General features: G+C 34.6%; 1 protein-coding gene across 13 annotated transcripts in view; it reads right to left on the bottom strand.

Annotated features, from left to right (window-relative positions):
* Positions 1–340: 340 nt before the first annotated feature.
* Positions 341–20,677, bottom strand: part of LOC149791062 (tensin-3-like) — a 522,379-nt gene continuing 502,042 nt past the window's right edge. For all 13 annotated transcript variants that reach the window (XM_089972994.1, XM_089972985.1, XM_089972988.1 and 10 more), the window contains 4 exons: positions 18,981–19,149; positions 13,654–13,722; positions 10,586–10,627; positions 341–7,210 (listed from right to left, as the gene is read on the bottom strand). In XM_089972994.1, coding sequence (XP_089829120.1) covers positions 7,063–7,210; positions 10,586–10,627; positions 13,654–13,722; positions 18,981–19,149 — 428 coding nt within the window. In that variant the 3' untranslated portion in view covers positions 341–7,062. The remainder of the gene's footprint in view (positions 7,211–10,585; positions 10,628–13,653; positions 13,723–18,980; positions 19,150–20,677) is intronic.

The following is a 20,677-nucleotide window of genomic DNA, read 5'->3' as shown; positions in this document are numbered from 1 at the left end:
TTTAGTCAAATTCTGTTGCATAAATACTTAAAAGAAGTAAAATATTTATATATTTCTGGTAATGGCTTCCATATTTTATGGCAGATTGGCACCATTTGCACACTTCTGAAAGGCCTTCATAATCAAATGCTGTATGCCAAGTTTTTACGAAACTGGTTTAGAGGTTTCTGATAAAAAGCTGATACAGCCACTGTTGAAAGATGCATGATGCACAAGGACCATGTTTAAAGGTCACTTTGCTTTATTGCCAGGAGAGCTAAGATATATTGGAATGAGAAAGTGAGATGGGGGAGAGATCAACACAAGCAAAATGTATGTGACAAAAAGAAGACAAAGCAAGTTAAAATGAACTTTTTTTTATTGTCCATAATATTTTGGGTATACAGTCAATTTGTATTTGTCAACATTCCCTAGCAGCTATAGAATGTGGAGGTTTGCTAAAGAAACATAGACACTGACATGAACACAAAAACTAAATCTGCCCAGGGTTGAAACAAACAAAATAACCCGACTAAATCAATACCAAGACTGACTTGTTAAATGTAGGATGGAAGTGTGTGTTCAAGACAGCTCTTTCTCATGTTAGAGAATTCTGGAAAACAAAATGTGCTCGTGAATCAATTATGTACTTCTGTTTTTTTTACTGAAACTAAAGAAAAATTTTTTAAAAAATTTGCTGGAGATCAATGAAGATATATTCACCAAACACTGAAAAAATTTAACATTGTTTTTGAGAATAAAAATGAAAAGATGGTGAATAATGTGGATGAAGTCATGATTCTACTTACGGTATTAGCACATGACTTCAAATAAAATCATTTATACAGCATCATCTGATGTACAGCTATCACCAACAGAGCATATCAGAACTGTTTATTGTGAAGTACAGATATCACCAACAGAGCATATCAGAACTGTTTATTGTGAAGTATAGATATCACCAAAAAAGGGTGCATCAGAACTGTTTATTGTGAAGTACAGATATCACCAACACTGAGCATATCAGAACTGTTTTTTGTGAAGTATAGAGATCACCAACACTGAGCATATCTGAACTGTTTATTGTGAAGTATAGAGATCACCAACACTGAGCATATCAGAGCTGTTTATTGTTAAGTATAGAGATCACCAAAAATGAGTACATCAGAGCTGTTTTTTTGTGAAATATAGAGATCACCAACAATGGGTGCATCAGAATCGTTCATTTGTGTAATATTCTGGAGCATTAATCAGCCAGTAAAGATTTTGATGCTAAGTAATGATCTACTGAAAATAAAAAACAACTGCTTCATTAAATTTGCGGTTACTCAACTATCCTAAAGGAAAAATATTTCTGGGGTGGGTTGGGGGTTGTTGATTTAATAGCACTTTGAATGCAGTATTGGCTACATCATTTTCAGGAGATGAGAACCAAGTTTCTATCCCAAGGACTCGCTGAGGCAGCTGACCAGAACTGGCTTGGGTAGATATCGAACATGCAACCGTTTATTAAGAACCAAGTAATTTTTCCTTCCTGAAAAAAACTTGCAATATCAGTTTATGTTAATAGATATGCCAAAAAGTTAGTGGGATATGCAAGTGTGCAACAGTGATCTCTTATCATAATTAATGTATATGTGGAATATGCAAGTGTGCAACAGTGATCTTTTCTCGTAATTAATGTATGTGAGGGATATGCAAGTGTGCAACAGTGATCTTTTATCATAATTAATGTATGTCTCAATTTATTTCTGTAACACTCCTAAAGAATGAAAACAATCTTCCAACTCACCTAGCAATGAAAATTAAAAGATATTAATGTTCAACGAAACTCATGTTGGACAAAGTTTAAGCAGACTTTTCACAAACAAAACTCTTTCAAGAAAAGTTGTCAATGTTGCAATAACATGACTGTCTGCTTACATGTATTGGACACTAAAATACAAGGAGTGAAAATTCAGTAGGAAATTATTATTGCTGATTTGTATGAGTTATTTATAGTATAGGAGGATAATAATGAATATTGACATATCGATATATATATATATAAGAACATCAAAAGCAATATCTAAAGCAGTATAATTTTATTATAACTGGCAGAAGTACCAAGATCACATTATTACGTAGCAAAATATAAATTGACAGACTTAAAGATCACCAACACAGCCAAAAGAATACATACAAATTTAATATCATATTAATTTTGTTGTATAACTTCAAAATAAAGTTGAACCGGCTGAAAAATGTATACGAATGCATGCAAAATGTATCTTGCAAAAAGCATTGGGATATAGTTATCGACAGCATATCTGTGATCTAATATACTTTTTCTTAAAAAAGGAACATGAACAATAACAATCATAAAAATTTATTTTTTATATCCAATAGGAAATTGAGTGGTGTTGGGTTGAAAAAGTAAGAAAATGGCATGTAATTTGTTGCCAATTATCTTTAAATAAATTGGATAAAGTAACTGTTCTGATTATAATAAATAAAATTTTTGAAAATTATGTTGGTGTTGATCACGATAAAGTTGACGAGTCTGTCATTCAGAAAGTCAGGATTTACAGGAAAGGTTCTAATAAAACTATACAAAAGGCAAGTTGCTTTGTCTGAATGCTTCTTCAGTTTAACACACAACACAAATGTAAAAATAGATAAAACTGTATACTCTAACATCTGACCACCTTGAACATACATTTAACGCACAATAAAATAGTACTGTTAACTACACACGTCTATCATAACAGTGAAAATATGATGCAATATAAACAACTTGTGGTACTCCTGTATGAGATAAAACTGATGCTTTATAAATTATAACAAATACAATGTAGAATATTTCATAATTTGATCACAATACCATCAGATCTCAAGATTCGAAGAAAAAATATGTATTTCAGATCTGAGATTGAACGAACCAACAGCTGTTGCCTGCTTTTGTAGTTCAAGATGTAATCAAGTACATCAATCAACCTTTGACCTTGACCTTGACAAACAAGTAATTCTCTGCCACTTGATTTTTTTTAATTAATGGCTGTGGTGGAGAAAAACTGAGCAATGGCAATATCAATAGTGGATGGTTTGCACTAATGTGTTAGTAGTTCAAAAGCCATTGAATTAAAAATGTTGAATCCAGGAGGGATGGTTAATAAAGAGTGAGGATTTGAAAATACTGAAAGCCATGGATTGATAGAAGAGGGATTCATCCATGCCATCTTGATACAAAATTGTCAGCCCACGCGATTTATTAATTGCAAGATCATTCTCAATTTGTAGGGGGTGGAATTAATTAGTTTGACGATTGTTCTCTAAGCTGAATGATTTCTGTCATGGTCAATGATCTAAGAAAACAATTAGTAAATATAGTGAAGACCAACTTGTTGGTAATCTACCTTTTATGACATTACATGTGTTCTACTGTCAGCTTGCATTCATAACTATAGTGAATGCTGATTTAATGTGAACAGTGTAATATAACGACACTGTCCAGTGACATCTTTTGTTCTCTAGGCTTAAAAATGCTACAGTCTTTGTGAAGATGAATGACTCCAGATAAACGAGATATATTTAACTGTCTGCAGAATTAAAACAGCAGAATTTACAGAAATAAAAATAAATTATGTCCTTCATAATTCATTCCATACACAAAACAATTAAAGCAAATACTTTAAAAGCCTGGAAATCATCAGTGAAGATGTTATGGCGAGACAAGTCACTCAATGATTTTATCATATAATATAACCATCTTTCCACTCCTAATCTTTGGTTCCTACTATGTTTCTTTAAAAATAACACCAGCTGACCCAAACTATGAAAATGAGCAATTATGAATAAATATTTCATGCAGAGAAACCAGTTTTGTTTTCAAATATAAAGAATTCATGCTTATTATTCAATTGGAGAAAGACAACAATACCAAGAAAACAGGTAAGTCGCAAAAATCAGAAAGACTATTGTTTTCCTTACAATATGGCAGTTTAAGTTACAGATTGAAATCAAATCTACCCTACTGCCATCTTCATTCATGTTCAGTTTAAATGAGCAAACTAAATTTGACTGTGACTTGTCTAGTCAGTAAAAAGATGATCCTTTCATCATGAAAACCAAGGAGTCACTAACTTGTTACAAGTGTAGTGAAGAGACTGATTCGGCATAGTGAATCCTAGAGTAGAAACTAGTCCCTGATTAGTGTGTCCTTGAGCAGAAACTGGTTCCTGCAAAGTGTGTCCAGGAGCAGAAACTAGTTTCTGCACAGTGTCCTAGTGCAGAAACTAGTCCCTTCATAGTGTGTCCTAGAGTAGAAACTAGTCCCTGCATAGTGTGTCCTAGACTAGAAACTAGTCCTTGCTTAGAGTCCTAAAGACTAATCCAAGCAAAATGCATTTCATTAACTGGTTATTGACAATACAAGAATGGACTATATCAAGCCATCAATGAGTGAACTGTTCTCAGTTATAGACAGCATATTCATAATTTGGTTGCATACTGTGTAGGCTTGTTCACAGTAAATCAGCATTCACTGCTGAATAGAAACAGACCCTTAAGTTCTGACACATTATGATTGATGCTTATCATGCAAAAGTTAAAATGGTTTTGTAAAATGAAACAGTAATAAAGCCTCGAGTCTGCAACTTTAGCAGTGTTGTTAACCCTTTTCTTGGCTAAAATTTGATGCAAAAAAGTGACAAGAGGTGGTCTGTGTAGGCAACACTACTTACCTACAATACTGGAGATCAGTATGATGGTATGTGATAAACACTAAACTGTAACATTATTTTACGAAATTACATATCTCTTAATAGTTGAGAGAGAATAAGATGGTGAAATCTAATTTTCAGTCAATAATTAAATAAAATGCATCCAATATATATGAATATGTCTGTAACAAGTTCCAATTATTGCAGTTCATATCCAGTTCATTAAACAATGAAAGCTATTTAAACATAAACTTGTTGTAACATTGCCAGGCAAATATGAAAACTTTTTACCCCAAAAATGAACCCTTTATCAAATATCATTGCCAATACAAATTATAAAGAAATAATAAAATATTTCATAGCACTGTAAAAGATGGGTCAGTTTACTTTTTGTTTCTTTCATAGAATATTCTTTGCGATTCTGAAGCCAATTTTAAAAAAAACACAACTGAAATGGAGGTTTTTTGAATGGTGTTATTTTCACACTTTTCTCTTTAAAATTCTAAAAATAATGAAACAGAAACATTACTATTTAAAAAGCATATATATTAAAAACAACAATGACCAGCTAATATGTTTATTGAGGTTATGTACAGAAACTGACTACATTTAAAACATATTTCTCTACAGGTAGCGTCTATATTATACAAGCAACCAAATATCATGAACACTTGTCCTTCCCAGTTAAAACTGGGAAGAATTATAATTATTTGTAGACAGTAACCACATTAAATATTTAATACCACAATATAAACATCTTCAGCACAAACTTGAGGTACAGAGGTTTTCTAATAAAGAAGAAACTAATATTTCTTTCTTGATGCCCCTAGTCTACAGGTCAACGTGACCTATTTCTACTTGAATTGAAAATTATATGTAAAATTTCCTCCAAAAAGATGAGATTTTAGATTACAAAATTTATTTAAAATCCGCTGTGTCTTACAAACGATCACTTCTGCATTGTGACAAATATTTCATATCATGTACAAGGAAACAAGTGAAACATGAATGAAAATTATGACCACTCCAAAAAAAACTTGTTCGTGGCAATAAATAGAAAGATAACAGAAACAGACTTATAGTTTTTATTGGAGCTCAGTCTTTTGTGTCTTACTAAATCTCAAAAGTTTTATACTTTATCCAACCTGATTATTACTGCTATTTACTCATAAATGGCAGTTTCATCATCTTTTATATTTGAATAAGCATGTCACTCAATAAATGAACAAAAAGACTCTTCCAGAAAACATCATGTACAAATTTGATAATAAAAAAGCACCCATTATTCGTATATATTTAATTTAGTAACATGAAGCTATTAAATACAATGAATATCTAGACTGGTTATACATTTAAATGAGCTGACTGGTATACTAATGCCATTCAAAAACCAGTCCAGACATCAGGCCACTTCATTTTGTTTTTCTTTGTTTGTTTGCTGGAAATCACAACATTTAAACAACATTTAACAGCCTGCATGTAATTCTGCTTCCACAATATCAGCGATGATATTTTTTGGCAGGACTAACACCTATTATTACTGTGAGATTTTATTTTTGCACATTCATGTTTGGGTCTTAATTATCAAATTTGCTTTGTTTAAATACACGGCAATTTCATTTAAAAAATATACATAGCTCCATGCAAAGATTACAGAACAAAAAGTACTCTTTTAATAAAGGCCATGTTTTCTACAACTGCAAACTTTCAAATCTTCTGACTTTTGTTTAGTTCTAAACTACAACATTTAAAAACAAAGGTCACGTAAATTTATACTTTTTATTTTTGTTGTTCATTTACCTTCCTGCAGGGAAAACCAATAATTATACAGTAAACGTTTTTTTTCTATTCTAACTTTAGAACATATTTTAACATGTTAATTTCATTCTTTTATCATTTTCTGATTAGTACATTTTCTACAGTTCTTAATCAGTAGCTTTTAACAAAATCAGACTGGTTTTCCTTTCAATATAAAACTATGACAGACTGGTTTTCTCTTCAATCCAAAACTATGGCAGACTGGTTTTCCATTCAATATAAAACTATGGCAGACTAGTTTCCAGTTCAAAAAGACATTAACAAACTGATAACTGCATACTGAAGTATACACATACTGAATATAGGCACATTAAACTTGATCATGCAAAATATGTGCAAAGGTAGTTCATAACAATAATATGGGGTCCTGCAGCCATCCATTAACAATACCAGCATTTTCTGTAAATTCCACTTCCAAGAATTTCCCAGAATATGAAAATGAAATGCACTTAGGTGTAAACTGTAAAACTGTGCACAGGTATGATAAAATCCTATACTGAATTTGTGAAAATGACAACAATTACTATCATCCAATGAAATCCTATGACACAACCAGCAGTTGTTTCTAAGACTTCATCTTGCTCTGTCCAATCATAACCTTTGTTACAAAGTTCACAATGGCAGCAGCTGGTTGATCAGGATCCAACTCAGCAAACAAGTGACATTCGTTGTCAGAAACACCCATCTGTTTCCTAGCAACAAAGCCAAACACCCTGAAAGAACACAAATTTTAATTACAATATATGGGTTATTATGGTGATCTGACATGCATATAGATTGAAGTCATAAAGGCCCTATAGTTATTAGAAATGAATAATCTTTTATAATCTTCCATAAAACATTTTCAAAACTTAAAAATTGCTACGTACAATTAGATTCATAATTTTGAGTACTGGTAAGTATTATTTCTGAAATTGCAGAAAATACTTTGTAAAACATTTTGTAAAACATTTTCAGAATAACTTATGGCATGAGATATACATGCAACTGTTCTATTTGTATTTTGATAATGTTAATATAGCCATGTTGTATTTTGATAATGTGAACACAGTTGTGTTATATTTTCATACTGTTCATACAGTTGTGTTGTTTTTTGATAGTGTTAATACAGTTATGTTTTATTTTGATGTGAATACAGCAGCATTGTATTTTGATAGTATTAATATAGCTGTGTTGTATATTGATAGTATTAATATAGCCATGTTGTATTTTGATAATGTGAATACAGTTGTGCTATATTTTCATACTGTTAATATAGTTGTATTGTTTTTGGATAGTGTTCATACAGTTGTGTTGTATTTAGATGATGTTAATACAGATGTGTTGTATTTTCATAATGTTAATACAGTTGTGTTATATTTTGATAGTGTTAATACAGTTGTGTTGTATTTAGATGATGTTAATATAGTTGTGTTGTATTTTGATAGTGTTAATACAGTTGTGTTGTATTTAGATGATGCTAATACAGTTGTGTTGTATTTTCATAATTATACAGTTGTGCTGTATTTTGATAATGGTAATACAGCTGAGTTGTATTTAGATGATGTTAATATAGTTGTGTTGTATTTTGATAGTGTTAATACAGTTGTGTTGTATTTTGATTGTTAATACAGTTGTGTTGTATTCAGATGATGCTAATGCAGTTGTTTTATTTTGATAATGTTAATACAGTTGTGTTGTATTTAGATGATGCTAATACAGCCGTGTTGTATTTTGATAATGTTAATACAGTTGTGTTGTATTTTCATACTGTTAATACAGTTGTGTTGTATTTTGATAATGTTAATACATCTGTGTTGTATTTTGATAATGTTAATACAGCTGTGTTGTATTTTGATAATGTTAATACAGTTGTGTTGTATTTTCATAATGTTAATACAGTTGTGTTGTATTTTCATAATGTTAATACAGTTGTGTTGTATTTTGATAATGTTAATACAGTTGTGTTGTATTTTGATTGTTAATACAGTTGTGTTGTATTTAGATGACGCTAATACAGTTGTGTTGTATTTTGATAATGTTAATGCAGTTGTGTTGTATTTTGATAGTGTTAATACAGTTGTCTTGTATTTTCATAATGTTAATACAGTTGTGTTGTATTTAGATGATGCTAATACATTTGTGTTGTATTTTCATACTGTTAATACAGTTGTGTTGTATTTTGATAGTGTTAATACAGTTATGTTGTATTTTGACAGTGTTAATACAGATGTGTTGTATTTTCATACTGTTAATACAGTTGTATTGTATTTTGATAATGTTAATATGGTTGCATTGTATTTTGATAATGTCAATATGGTTGTAGTGTATTTTGATAGTGTAAAAGTACAGTAGTATTGACAATTTCAGTTATAATTTGAGTGAGATAAAATCTCCTTTCTTCCTGTTCAACTGGTTCCCATACACACCAAGATTGCCTAGGAATTCACTGCCATTATAAAACGTACATGACAATGTATTACACTGCCGAGTAACTCAATGCATGCACAGACTTTTGTGGTAATATAAGCCAAGTCTGATCACTTTAAAAGAATTTATATGAGAAGGTATTAGACTGATGAATAACTCAGTGCTTGCACACAGATTAGAGGTCATACATGCAAACTTGAAGGGATTAAAAGAATATGTTTAAGCTGCATCATTTTTCAAAAGATCTTACATCTTGTATTAAACATGATCAACAAATGAGACATTTGTTTTAGGGAAACACTGTTTCAGCTTGTAGGCCACTGCACAGTTTCTTAGTCATTATAGTTCATAAAAAGGCATCCAACGCATATGTCCAGTTAGTAAGTCTGTTGGCATTATTGCAGCATGGGTAATGCTGAATGTGACATCTTGCCATCCCAACATGCTACGACGCACCCCACTTTAACAAGCATTATATAGAATCAGGCAGTACTTCCTCTCCACCATGCTATGATATACTCCACTTTAACAAGAGTTACACATAATGAGGCATCTTGGCATCCCACCATGCTATGATATACTCCACTTTAACAAGAGTTACACATAATAAGGCATCTTGGCATCCCACCATGCTATGATATACTCCACTTTAACAAGAGTTACACATAATGAGGCATCTTGGCATCCCACCATGCTATGATAATACCCCACAATAACAAGGGTTTTGCGGAATCTGGCAAATTGACATCCGTAAGCCATTACAACAAGGGTTCTGCATAATGAGATTATCTCCCCTTCCCACAATGCTTTGCTGTAACCCACTTTAATTAGGATTGTGTAGAATGCAGTATCTCCCCACGCACCCAACTTTAACTGACTTGCAAAAACTGAAACACTTTACCCTTATACAGAATCTTAAGGCTGATGCTGATGCCATGACAACAGTGATACCACCATATGCTTGGTGATGCTGCCATGACAACAGTGATATCACCATATGCTTGGTGGTGCTGCCATGACAACAGTGATACCACCATATGCTTGGTGATGATGCCATGACAACAGTGATACCACCATATACTTGGTGACGAAGCCATGACAACAGTGATACCACCATATACTTGGTGATGATGCCATGACAACAGTCATACCACCATATGCTTGGTGACGATGCCATGACAACAGTCATTCCACCATACGCTTGGTGACGATGCCATGACAACAGTGACACCACCATATGCTTGGTGATAACAGAATGATCTTCCTGCACAACCCTTATACCCAAAAAGGATTCTGGTATTTTTGACTTTGCTATGCCATTTTCTTGGCAGTTTTGTAATATATGTTTGCTATGCCATTTTCTTGGCAGTTTTGTAATATATGTCACCTTCTGCCTCTAGTCAATGATGCAGATTTATTTTGGCAGGATAGGTATGTTTTCCTGGGGATTTTGGCAAGGTTTATGTTACCTAGCTTTTGCTTGATACCATAAATCCTGGATTCTGCTGATGTGTCATTAAACCCATACATGCACAAAAACCATCTCCCCCTTTATGTTCTGATTTAGCAAATACAGGGTATAAATTAGCTTGTAGATAAAATAAAAAAGAAGGATTATTTTTTCCAAAGAAATAATGATACATCAGAAAAAACTGTGCTTGTACAACATTTATACTTACTTTGCTTCTTTCACTAATCCATGTGCATCCTCATACTTCCATCTGGAAATTAAAACAGGTTATTAAAACTTTTATAAAAGAAAAAGAAAATAACCACAATGGACATTTCCAGAAACATAAAGATATTTAATTGATCACAATGGTAAGCCCATGCATGCGATAAGCTACACCCACCCCTGCCATTAAAACAATGCCAGACACTTTCCAACAATATCTTTGTCTGACAAGCCAATCCCTATTTTTGGCTGATAAGCCAGCCCCCCACCCCCTTCTCCATCCCCTACCTTTGTCTTATAAGCCTACCCATAACCTTGTATGATAAACCCATCCCTATCTTTGATAGACCAACATCCAAACCGCACTCCCCATTTTTGACACATTTATTAAGCTAGCTCCCTGGTTGCATCATATTGTGTAAGATACTGGAGTTGTTTGCATTTGTTCTAATCAATTGTATTTTGTACCATGCTTTATATTTTTCCTTTCTTATGAAACAAGGCGTCACACACAGCTCATAGTGTTGAATGTTACAACTCAAGAAGTCTCCTTTTGGACAAGTTCTTTGTAGTTCTAAAAGTGAAAGCCATATAGCTATATGTGTCTCATGAACTGATACACATCACTAAAGACGAGTACCAAAAAAAGCACAAGATTCAATTGCCTTGTGACCTTTGACATTTGAGCTTCAGACTTGACTACTGCACACTATGATATGAACCTATGCTACACTTAATCAAAATATCTCGGGGATTAAAAAGTGACAGCCTAGAGAAGGAAATAAGGCATAGACTTGTATTATACCTTGCTGTGGACCTGACTTGAAGCCAAGTGTATGACTGAATATATTATTCGCTGCCAAAATGTATAGAAGGCCAAAGTTTCGGGTAAATATCTTCAGTAATTTAAAAGTTGTACGATTACATGGTGAGTTTGCTGATTGATATCTCCCCTTGCTGTGACCTTCACCTTGAGACAGGAGGCATGTCTATAATATGTGACACGGTCTAATCGTGACATATAACTGTTTCAAGTGTCATTAGAATATCTTGACTGGTTCCAAAGTTATATTCCTGGCAAGGATACAAGTCCAATTAACATTTTCCCTTTGCAATGACCATGATTCTCAGTCAGGGTATGTGGCTTCAGTAAGTGACACATGGTCAACACATGAATATATACTGTAATTAGCTAAGGCTTTGTTAAAATCACTGACTGAAAATCTTCTATACACTGGACAAGGATACAAATCACACAATATATTTTCCATTACCATATACTTGACCTACAGGCTATGGTACATGACACAAGGTCTAGTCATAACATATCCTTGGGCACAGTTTCATTAAAATGTCTCCAATCATTACTAAGTTACTGGCCATACAAGCAAATGTTAACAGATGTATATACGTATAAACAGAACACACCAGAACATAATAAACCTGACCTTTGAAGGGCATTTAAATAAAGAACAGATTTTTACTCTTATTAAGGACTATAATTTTGAAAACTGACAATGTGAACAAATTTGACAAGTTCATGTCCCTTTATATCTTCCAAGAAACCTTGAAAGTATAATTGAATATGGTACCCGACTCATTTTCGTGGTAGTGATATATTCAAGTACCAAGTTTGTATCTAAAAGGGCTCAGATTTATAAAACTCAATGAAAAATATCAGTAATAAGATACGTGACATTGAACTGAAAGATGTGACTTTGAATGTGTCCTTGAACTATGACAAAGCACACAACACTGAGTTCTTAAATAGAACAGTATAGAAATGAGGAAATGAAAATGTCAGCCTTTGACCCTGACCTGGAAACTAGGACCATACACATGGTATAAAATATAACCTCTTGTAATAATATGATAATGCAAAAAGTTCAACAACTGATCTTCAAATGACACTGAAGTTACTGAGTGGAAAGCACGGCAGACATACAGACAATAGAATGGATGGGAACTTGAATACCTTGTCTGCTGCTTTTATTTTTTAAAACTGTAGAAACAATAATAACCTAAATGCAGTTTTTCAGTATCAAATGGATTCTTACTCAAAATTTACAGGCTGTCATTGAAATTAAGATAAGCAAGGTGTCCTTGAGAAATCTTTACTTATTGGTTTTTGATCTCTCTATTAAATTGTAATCTTGGTTAACATGCTGTAATTGAATCATTGACTCCAGATATCAATATGAAATATTTATACTAAATTTCATGGAAAACTAGTATTTAGGCAAGGAAATAAATCAAAGTACTGAAAATACTAAAATCTCGGAGGTTAACGTTACACAAATTTACTTAAGATTAACTCAGGAACATAATTCAAGAGATCTTCATATTCATAAACCATTTTACTGTCTAAATATACTGCTCTACACATTCTTCTTTAAATTTTTCTTTTCTTTATTTGTCACAAGAGAATTTTTATTAATATCTGAACAATATTCAGAGAAATTATTGTACTGATTGTCTTTTGAGAGCAAGTTATACTATTGTTTCAAGCACTATTAGCATTGGAACAATACTGAATGGAGATAACTAACATCAAATCTAGTCATTTGCCTAAATCTAAGTTGCCTCTCTGGACATATACTGACATGTAAGACCAGCGAGTTTGTTCTGGTTGTTATGGGGTTTAATGCCTTTTCTGAGCACAAGATAGGCTATACCTGGTGGCCACTATAACTGGAATAGGGAGAACCCATGAAAAAACCCTGAAAGACCCACCGACCCATGGGAAGCTACTGGCAAGCTTTCACGCACAGCCACATTTTTCGAGCCTGAGACTTTGAACCCATGCAGAAGTGAGATGGCAGTGATCTGTAATGGTGAGCACTTCAGACCACTCTGCTACTTGGGACCCCCTAGTGAGTTTGTACTTTTGTTGCTAATTTTACTAAGATCATAAAGTTTAAAACAATTATTAGTACTGCAAACTAAATTTGGAAAAAGGGAATGGACACATGCCATAAGCATGGAATGAATGAAACACCTCTAAGTCTAACAGGTACTTAAAAAAACACTCTTGCTATCAAGGCAAAATTTGTTTCGCTGCATCTTACTTACTTTCTGTCTTCTGGATCCATCCCACAGAAAGTTACCGATGCAACAGGGTAATGACGTCGGAAAAACAACCTGAAGGAGGAGAATGAATCAGATTAATTTTATTTTGCATCTTAAAGATTATAGGTAACTAAAGATATGTACAAGGAAGGAACGAGTTCTTTCAAAGACTTTCTGTAAAACAGAAAAAGGAACACAAAGCAGAAATGTTATCAAGACAAATAAAGTTGTAGATGGATACAAATTCAGTTTTGTTGTGCAAATTTATATCTAAGTGACAGATTTATGTCACATTGCTGCTTCTCTCTAATATGATGCCTTTATATACATGCCAATAGAGTCAGAACCCTGGCCGAGTCGTACCAATGACTTATAATAGCAGCTGCCTTGCTTGGTCCCAACATTGAGAGGTTAGTCTTAGGGCTGGTCGGCCTGGTGTCAGGATAACGTGACTGGGTGGGAGATAAAGTTACATGTTTGCAGCATTCTGTCCCAGTGCTAGACATCACTATAAATTGCCACACTGGAGACATTGTAGCGATATGGTTAAAACTGTTGAAGCTAAGTTCAAAACCAAATCACACATGCATACAAAAGCCAAGAGGCAGAGTAAAATACTCCATGCATTTAGTTTGAAAAAGAGTGCAAACATGAGTCACTTGAAGGAAACAAAAAAGAGTGCAAACATGAGTCACTTGAAGGAAACAATGTTCAAATGGATGAAAAGAATTTCCAGGAATTCAAGACAAGATTATTTCTTCCTTTTCACTGTTGAGTGTTCAAGGTATCTGTGATATTCTTCAGTAATAAAAATATTTTCAAATTAGCTGCTCTGGTATAGAAATTGGATGTCAGTTTGGCACCATTCTCACTTACGACAAAGTAGACATATTTACTAATCTTTTGGTGAAAACCCAATGTCATAATAATCATCTATTCAGGGGGAATAGTTACAAGATTTCTAAATCAGACATTGTGGCAGCCAAACTGGATTTACGTGTGGCACCATTTTTGTTTAGAACCAACAAGGTATCACAACAATCCTCCATGTCAATATGACTTTTGTGTTCAAGTAAGTTGTGATAGCAAGATTAGAAAGACGTCTGCCATGGTGGCTACACTGGATTTCAGATTGGCACCATTTTCATTTAGGACCAGCTGAACATCACAAGTCTTTTAGTGAAAACCAATGCTGATATGACCATCCATTCAGAAGAAGTAATGAAAACAAGATTTTCAAGGTGGCTACCATAGCAGGCACATTGGACATCAGATCAGTATTACATTCATTTAGGACCAACAAAACATCATAAGAAGTCTTTCAGTGAAAACCCTATGCTGATATAATTCTTCAGGAGGAGTAGTATTTTAAATATAGGTTATCAGATCTGCACCACTTTCATTTAGAATCAGCTAGAGTAGTTTAGGAGGAGTGTGTGTGTGTAACGTTTCAAAGCAATCCCCTAAGTAGTTTAGGATGTGTGCGTGTGTAAAGATTCCAAGCAATCCCCTAAGTAGTTTAGGAGGAGTGTGTGTGTAAAGATTCAAAGCAATCCCTTAAGTAATTTAGAAGGAGTATGTGTAAAGATTCAAAGCAATCCCTAAGTAGTTTAGGAGGAGTGTGTGTGTAAAGACTCAAAGCAAACCCTAAGTAGTTTAGGAAGAGTGTGTGTGTAAAGACTCAAAGCAAACCCTAAGTAGTTTAGGAGGAGTGTGTGTGTAAAGACTCAAAGCAAACCCTAAGTAGTTTAGGAAGAGTGTGTGTGTAAAGACTCAAAGCAAACCCTAAGTAGTTTAGGAGGAGTGTGTGTGTAAAGACTCAAAGCAATCCCTAAGTAGTTTAGGAGGAGTGTGTGTGCAAAGATTCAAAGCAATCACTAAGTAGTTTAGGAGGAGTGTGTGTAAAGATTCAGAGCAATCCCCTTAGTAGTTTAGGAGGAGTGTGTGTGTAAAGATTCAAAGCAATCCCCTTAGTAGTCTAGGAGGCATATGTGTGTAAAGATTCAAAGCAATCCCCTAAGTAGTTTAGGAGGAGCATGTATGTAAAGATTCAAATCTATCCCCTAAGTAGTTTAGGAGGCGTATGTGTGTAAAGACTCAAAGCAATCCACTAAGTAGTTTAGGAGAAGTGTGTGTAAAGATTCAAAGCAATCCCCTAAGTAGCTTAGGAGGAGTGTGTATGTAAAGATTCAAAGCAATCCCCTAAGTAGTTTAGGAAGAGTGTGTGTGTACATATTCAAAGCAATCCACTAGGTAGTTTAGGAGGCATATGTGTGTAAAGATTAAAAGCAATCCCCTAAGTAGTTTAGGAGGAGTATGTGTGTAAATATTCAAAGCAATCCCCCAAGTAGTTTAGGAGGAGTGTGTGTGCAAAGATTCAAAGCAATCCCCTAAGTAGTTTAGGAGGAGTGTGTGTGCAAAGATTCAAAGCAATCTATTAAGTAGTTTAGGAGGAGTGTGTGTAAAGATTCAAAGCAATCCCTAAGTAGTTTAGGTTGTTGTTGTTGTTGTTGTGGGGTTTAACGCCATTTTTCAGCACGATAGGCTATACATGGCGGCCAGTATTAATGGTGGAGGAAGAACCCGGAAAACCCCGGAAAGAACCACCGACCCACGAGAAGCTACTGGCAAGCTTTCTCACATGCCCACATTGGCTGAATCTTAGACTCGAACCGCCGCAGACAGAGGTCAGATGGCAGTGATCCGTAACGAAGAGCGCTTTAGACCACTCGGCCACTCGGGGCCCCAAGTAGTTTAGGAGGAGTGTGTGTGCAAAGATTCAAAGCAATCTATTAAGTAGTTTAGGAGCAGTGTGTGTGTAAAGATTCAAAGCAATCCCTAAGTAGTTTAGGAGTGTGTGTGTGTAAAGACTCAAAGCAATCCCAAAGTAGTTTAGGAGGAGTGTGTGTGTAAAGATTCAAAGCAATCCCCTAAGTAGTTTAGGAGAAGTGTGTATGTAAAGATTTAAAGCAATCCACTAAGTAGCTTAGGAGGAGTGTGTCAAGATTCAAAGCAATCCCCTTAGTAGCTTAGGAGGAGCAAGTATGTAAAGATTCAAAGCAATCCCCTAATTAGTTTAGGATAAGTGTGTGTGTAAAGATTCAAAGCAATCCCCTAGGTAGTTTAGGAGGCATATGTGTGTAAAGATTCAAAGCAATCCACCAAGGAGCTTAGGAGGAGTGTGTGTGTAAAGATTCAAAGCAATCCTCTAAGTAGTTTAGGAAGTGTGTATAAAGGTTCAAAGCAATCCCTAAGTTGCTTAGGAGGAGTGTGTGTGTAAAGATTCAAAGCAATCCCTAAGTAGTTTAGAAGGAGTGTGTGTGTAATAATTCAAAGCAATCCCCTAAGTAGTTTAGGACGAGTATGTGTGTAAAGATTCAAAGCAATCCCTTAGTAGCTTAGGAGCAGTGTGTGTGTAAAGATTCAAAGCAATCCCCTAAGTAATTTAGAAGGACTGTGTGTGTAATAATTCAAAGCAATCCCTTAAGTAGTTTAGGAAGAGTGTGTGTGTAAAGATTCAAAGCAATCCCTAAGTAGCTTAGGAGGAGTGTGCGTGGAAAGATTCAAAGCAATCCCCTAAGTAGTTTAGGAGTGTGTGTGTGTAAAGATTCAAAGCAATCCCTAAGCAGTTTAGGAGGAATGTGTGTGTAAAGATTCCAAACAATCCCCCAAGTAGTTTAGGAGGAGTGTGTGTGTAAAGATTCAAAGCAATCCCCTAAGTAGTTTAGGAAGAGTGTGTGTGTAAAGATTCCAAGCAATCCCTAAGTAGTTTAGGAGGAGTGTGTGTGTAAAGATTCAAAGCAATCCCCTAAGTAGTTTAGGAGAAGTGTGTATGTAAAGATTTAAAGCAATCCACTAAGTAGCTTAGGAGGAGTGTGTGTGTCAAGATTCAAAGCAATCCCCTTAGTAGCTTAGGAGGAGTAAGTATGTAAAGATTCAAAGCAATCCCCTAATTAGTTTAGGATAAGTGTGTGTGTAAAGATTCAAAGCAATCCCCTAGGTAGTTTAGGAGGCATATGTGTGTAAAGATTCAAAGCAATCCACCAAGGAGCTTAGGAGGAGTGTGTGTGTAAAGATTCAAAGCAATCCTCTAAGTAGTTTAGGAAGTGTGTATAAAGATTCAAAGCAATCCCTAAGTTGCTTAGGAGGAGTGTGTGTGTAAAGATTCAAAGCAATCCCTAAGTAGTTTAGAAGGAGTGTGTGTGTAATAATTCAAAGCAATCCCCTAAGTAGTTTAGGACGAGTATGTGTGTAAAGATTCAAAGCAATCCCTTAGTAGCTTAGGAGCAGTGTGTGTGTAAAGATTCAAAGCAATCCCCTAAGTAGTTTAGAAGGACTGTGTGTGTAATAATTCAAAGCAATCCCCTAAGTAGTTTAGGAAGAGTGTGTGTGTAAAGATTCAAAGCAATCCCCTTAGTAGCTTAGGAGGAGTAAGTATGTAAAGATTCAAAGCAATCCCCTAATTAGTTTAGGATAAGTGTGTGTGTAAAGATTCAAAGCAATCCCCTAGGTAGTTTAGGAGGCATATGTGTGTAAAGATTCAAAGCAATCCACCAAGGAGCTTAGGAGGAGTGTGTGTGTAAAGATTCAAAGCAATCCTCTAAGTAGTTTAGGAAGTGTGTATAAAGATTCAAAGTAATCCCTAAGTTGCTTAGGAGGAGTGTGTGTGTAAAGATTCAAAGCAATCCCTAAGTAGTTTAGAAGGAGTGTGTGTGTAATAATTCAAAGCAATCCCCTAAGTAGTTTAGGACGAGTATGTGTGTAAAGATTCAAAGCAATCCCTTAGTAGCTTAGGAGCAGTGTGTGTGTAAAGATTCAAAGCAATCCCCTAAGTAGTTTAGAAGGACTGTGTGTGTAATAATTCAAAGCAATCCCCTAAGTAGTTTAGGAAGAGTGTGTGTGTAAAGATTCAAAGCAATCCCTAAGTAGCTTAGGAGGAGTGTGTGTGGAAAGATTCAAAGCAATCCCCTAAGTAGTTTAGGAGTGTGTGTGTGTAAAGATTCAAAGCAATCCCTAAGCAGTTTAGGAGGAATGTGTGTGTAAAGATTCCAAACAATCCCCCAAGTAGTTTAGGAGGAGTGTGTGTGTAAAGATTCAAAGCAATCCCCTAAGTAGTTTAGGAGGAGTGTGTGTGTGTAAAGATTCCAAGCAATCCCTAAGTAGTTTAGGAGGAGTGTGTGTGTAAAGATTCAAAGCAATCCCCTAAGTAGTTTAGGAGTAGTGATGACAACCTTGTACTAACTGATGGATCGACAATGGACAACAGACTATCCCATAAGTTCTTCTGTGTCTATGACCAGTAAAGCTAAACATTAAGATTGACTACTTACTTGCGCTGATTGTCTGTTAGTGTGATACCCTGATTGGAGACTTTAAAATGAACAATGGTTGTTTTAGGCTTGGGGTCAACATCAAAGGTCACCTTCATTGCTTGGGCAACAGCCTGCGGTCCGGTAAGGGATTCAGTGTCGACCGTATTCAAGAAAAAGACATTGCAGGCTGCAATAAAAAGTTAATAATTTAAAACAGAGTATATTTTTAGAAACAAGTTTGCAGGAAGTCAGAAACATTCTGATGTCAACCCGACGCAAAAAAATCCACTCATGCAATGATCATTTAAGGGAGCAGCTCAAAGCACCTCTTATATAAAGGTAGTCTTTATATACAAGTAAGTAAATTTAACAATCCATATGTTTTACTTAACTCTAAAAGTTATTGCAATTTCACATTAAAGCAGGTTTTGTTTTACTGGACTTCTGCAGAAATATGCAAACAAATAAAAACAGAGCAAACAGTATTATAGTGCTGAACTCACAGTTCAAAATAATGATGACAAAAATAAACTAATGGCCAAAAGACTGAAAGTAATTGTTAATTAAACATACTGGAAGCTGAAAGCTTGAAATAATTCTAAAAATTTATCTATAACTTTCTTTTATTTATGTATCAGTGGAAATTTGTATTAGGATTTGAATCAGTATGTGAGGAATTACTATCACGATTTTCTGTATTTAAAAATAGCATTTCACACTAATGGTTCAAGTATTACAATCAGTTCTTTATCCAAGGGAGCTAACTAATATAATATATAATAATTGACATAAATTGGAGTTGTCTCCCTTAACAAAACGTGCACTATGCTGTTGTTGTTTTTACTATTATTAGAAATACCAACTAAAATTGCTAAAGGTCAATGGACAGTATACCACTGGCATGCATGGATTTAAATCCCTGTGACCTAAATACAGCAGTGCTTGTTGTAAAAATTGCTGTTAACATAATATTTCCTATTTTTTTACCTAACATATGACTCAGCACAATGCAAAACGATACACTTTAAAGGACAAGACCATCAGAATCCCATCTGCAAGTATTAAAATCCAAAATAAGCCCTATGTAACCCATATCCATTTGTGTGACTTTGAGGGATATCCCAATATGAGGGCCTGTTTGCTTGGGCTTGAAGTTTTTGTTATTTGTCATCAGACAATGAATGAAACGCTTCTTTATATTTTTGGACAGAAAAAATTTATTTTTAACCAATCAAAACAAGCAGCAGATATGGAACTATGCAAAAAACACAGAAACAAATGCCTTCATAATTTCATTCAACACAAACATGAATAAAGTAAGCTGGATGAAACAAATGTCCCTTGATGGGGGAATGCTCTGCTTGGAAAAATTTACATTAATTCAAGAAAAGACTGTTTCTTCTTTTAAACTGTTGACTGCTGAAAACCATCTCTGACATTCTTCTGCAAAAAATATTTCCAAGATGTGGTGGCCATTTTCAATAAAAGATCGGCTTTATTTTGATTTCAGATCTAGTTGACATCATTAAGAGTCTTTTGGTGAAAACTCCATGTATATATGTCATCCATTCAGAAGAATTAGCAAGGAAATGGCCATATCGATGTCAAAATGGCACCATTTTTATTTTTGAGGTTAACTAGACATCATGATATAACCATCCATCCAGGAGGATTAGAACATGTTGACATAACCATTCATCCAGGAGGATTAAGCA

This window comes from Sinohyriopsis cumingii, chromosome 10, assembly GCF_028554795.1.
Source record: "Sinohyriopsis cumingii isolate HCF-2022 chromosome 10, ASM2855479v2, whole genome shotgun sequence".
Taxonomy (NCBI): Eukaryota; Metazoa; Mollusca; class Bivalvia; order Unionida; family Unionidae; genus Sinohyriopsis; species Sinohyriopsis cumingii.
Note: the sequence above shows the minus strand (reverse complement) of the source record. Positions and strands in the feature narration are given on the sequence as shown.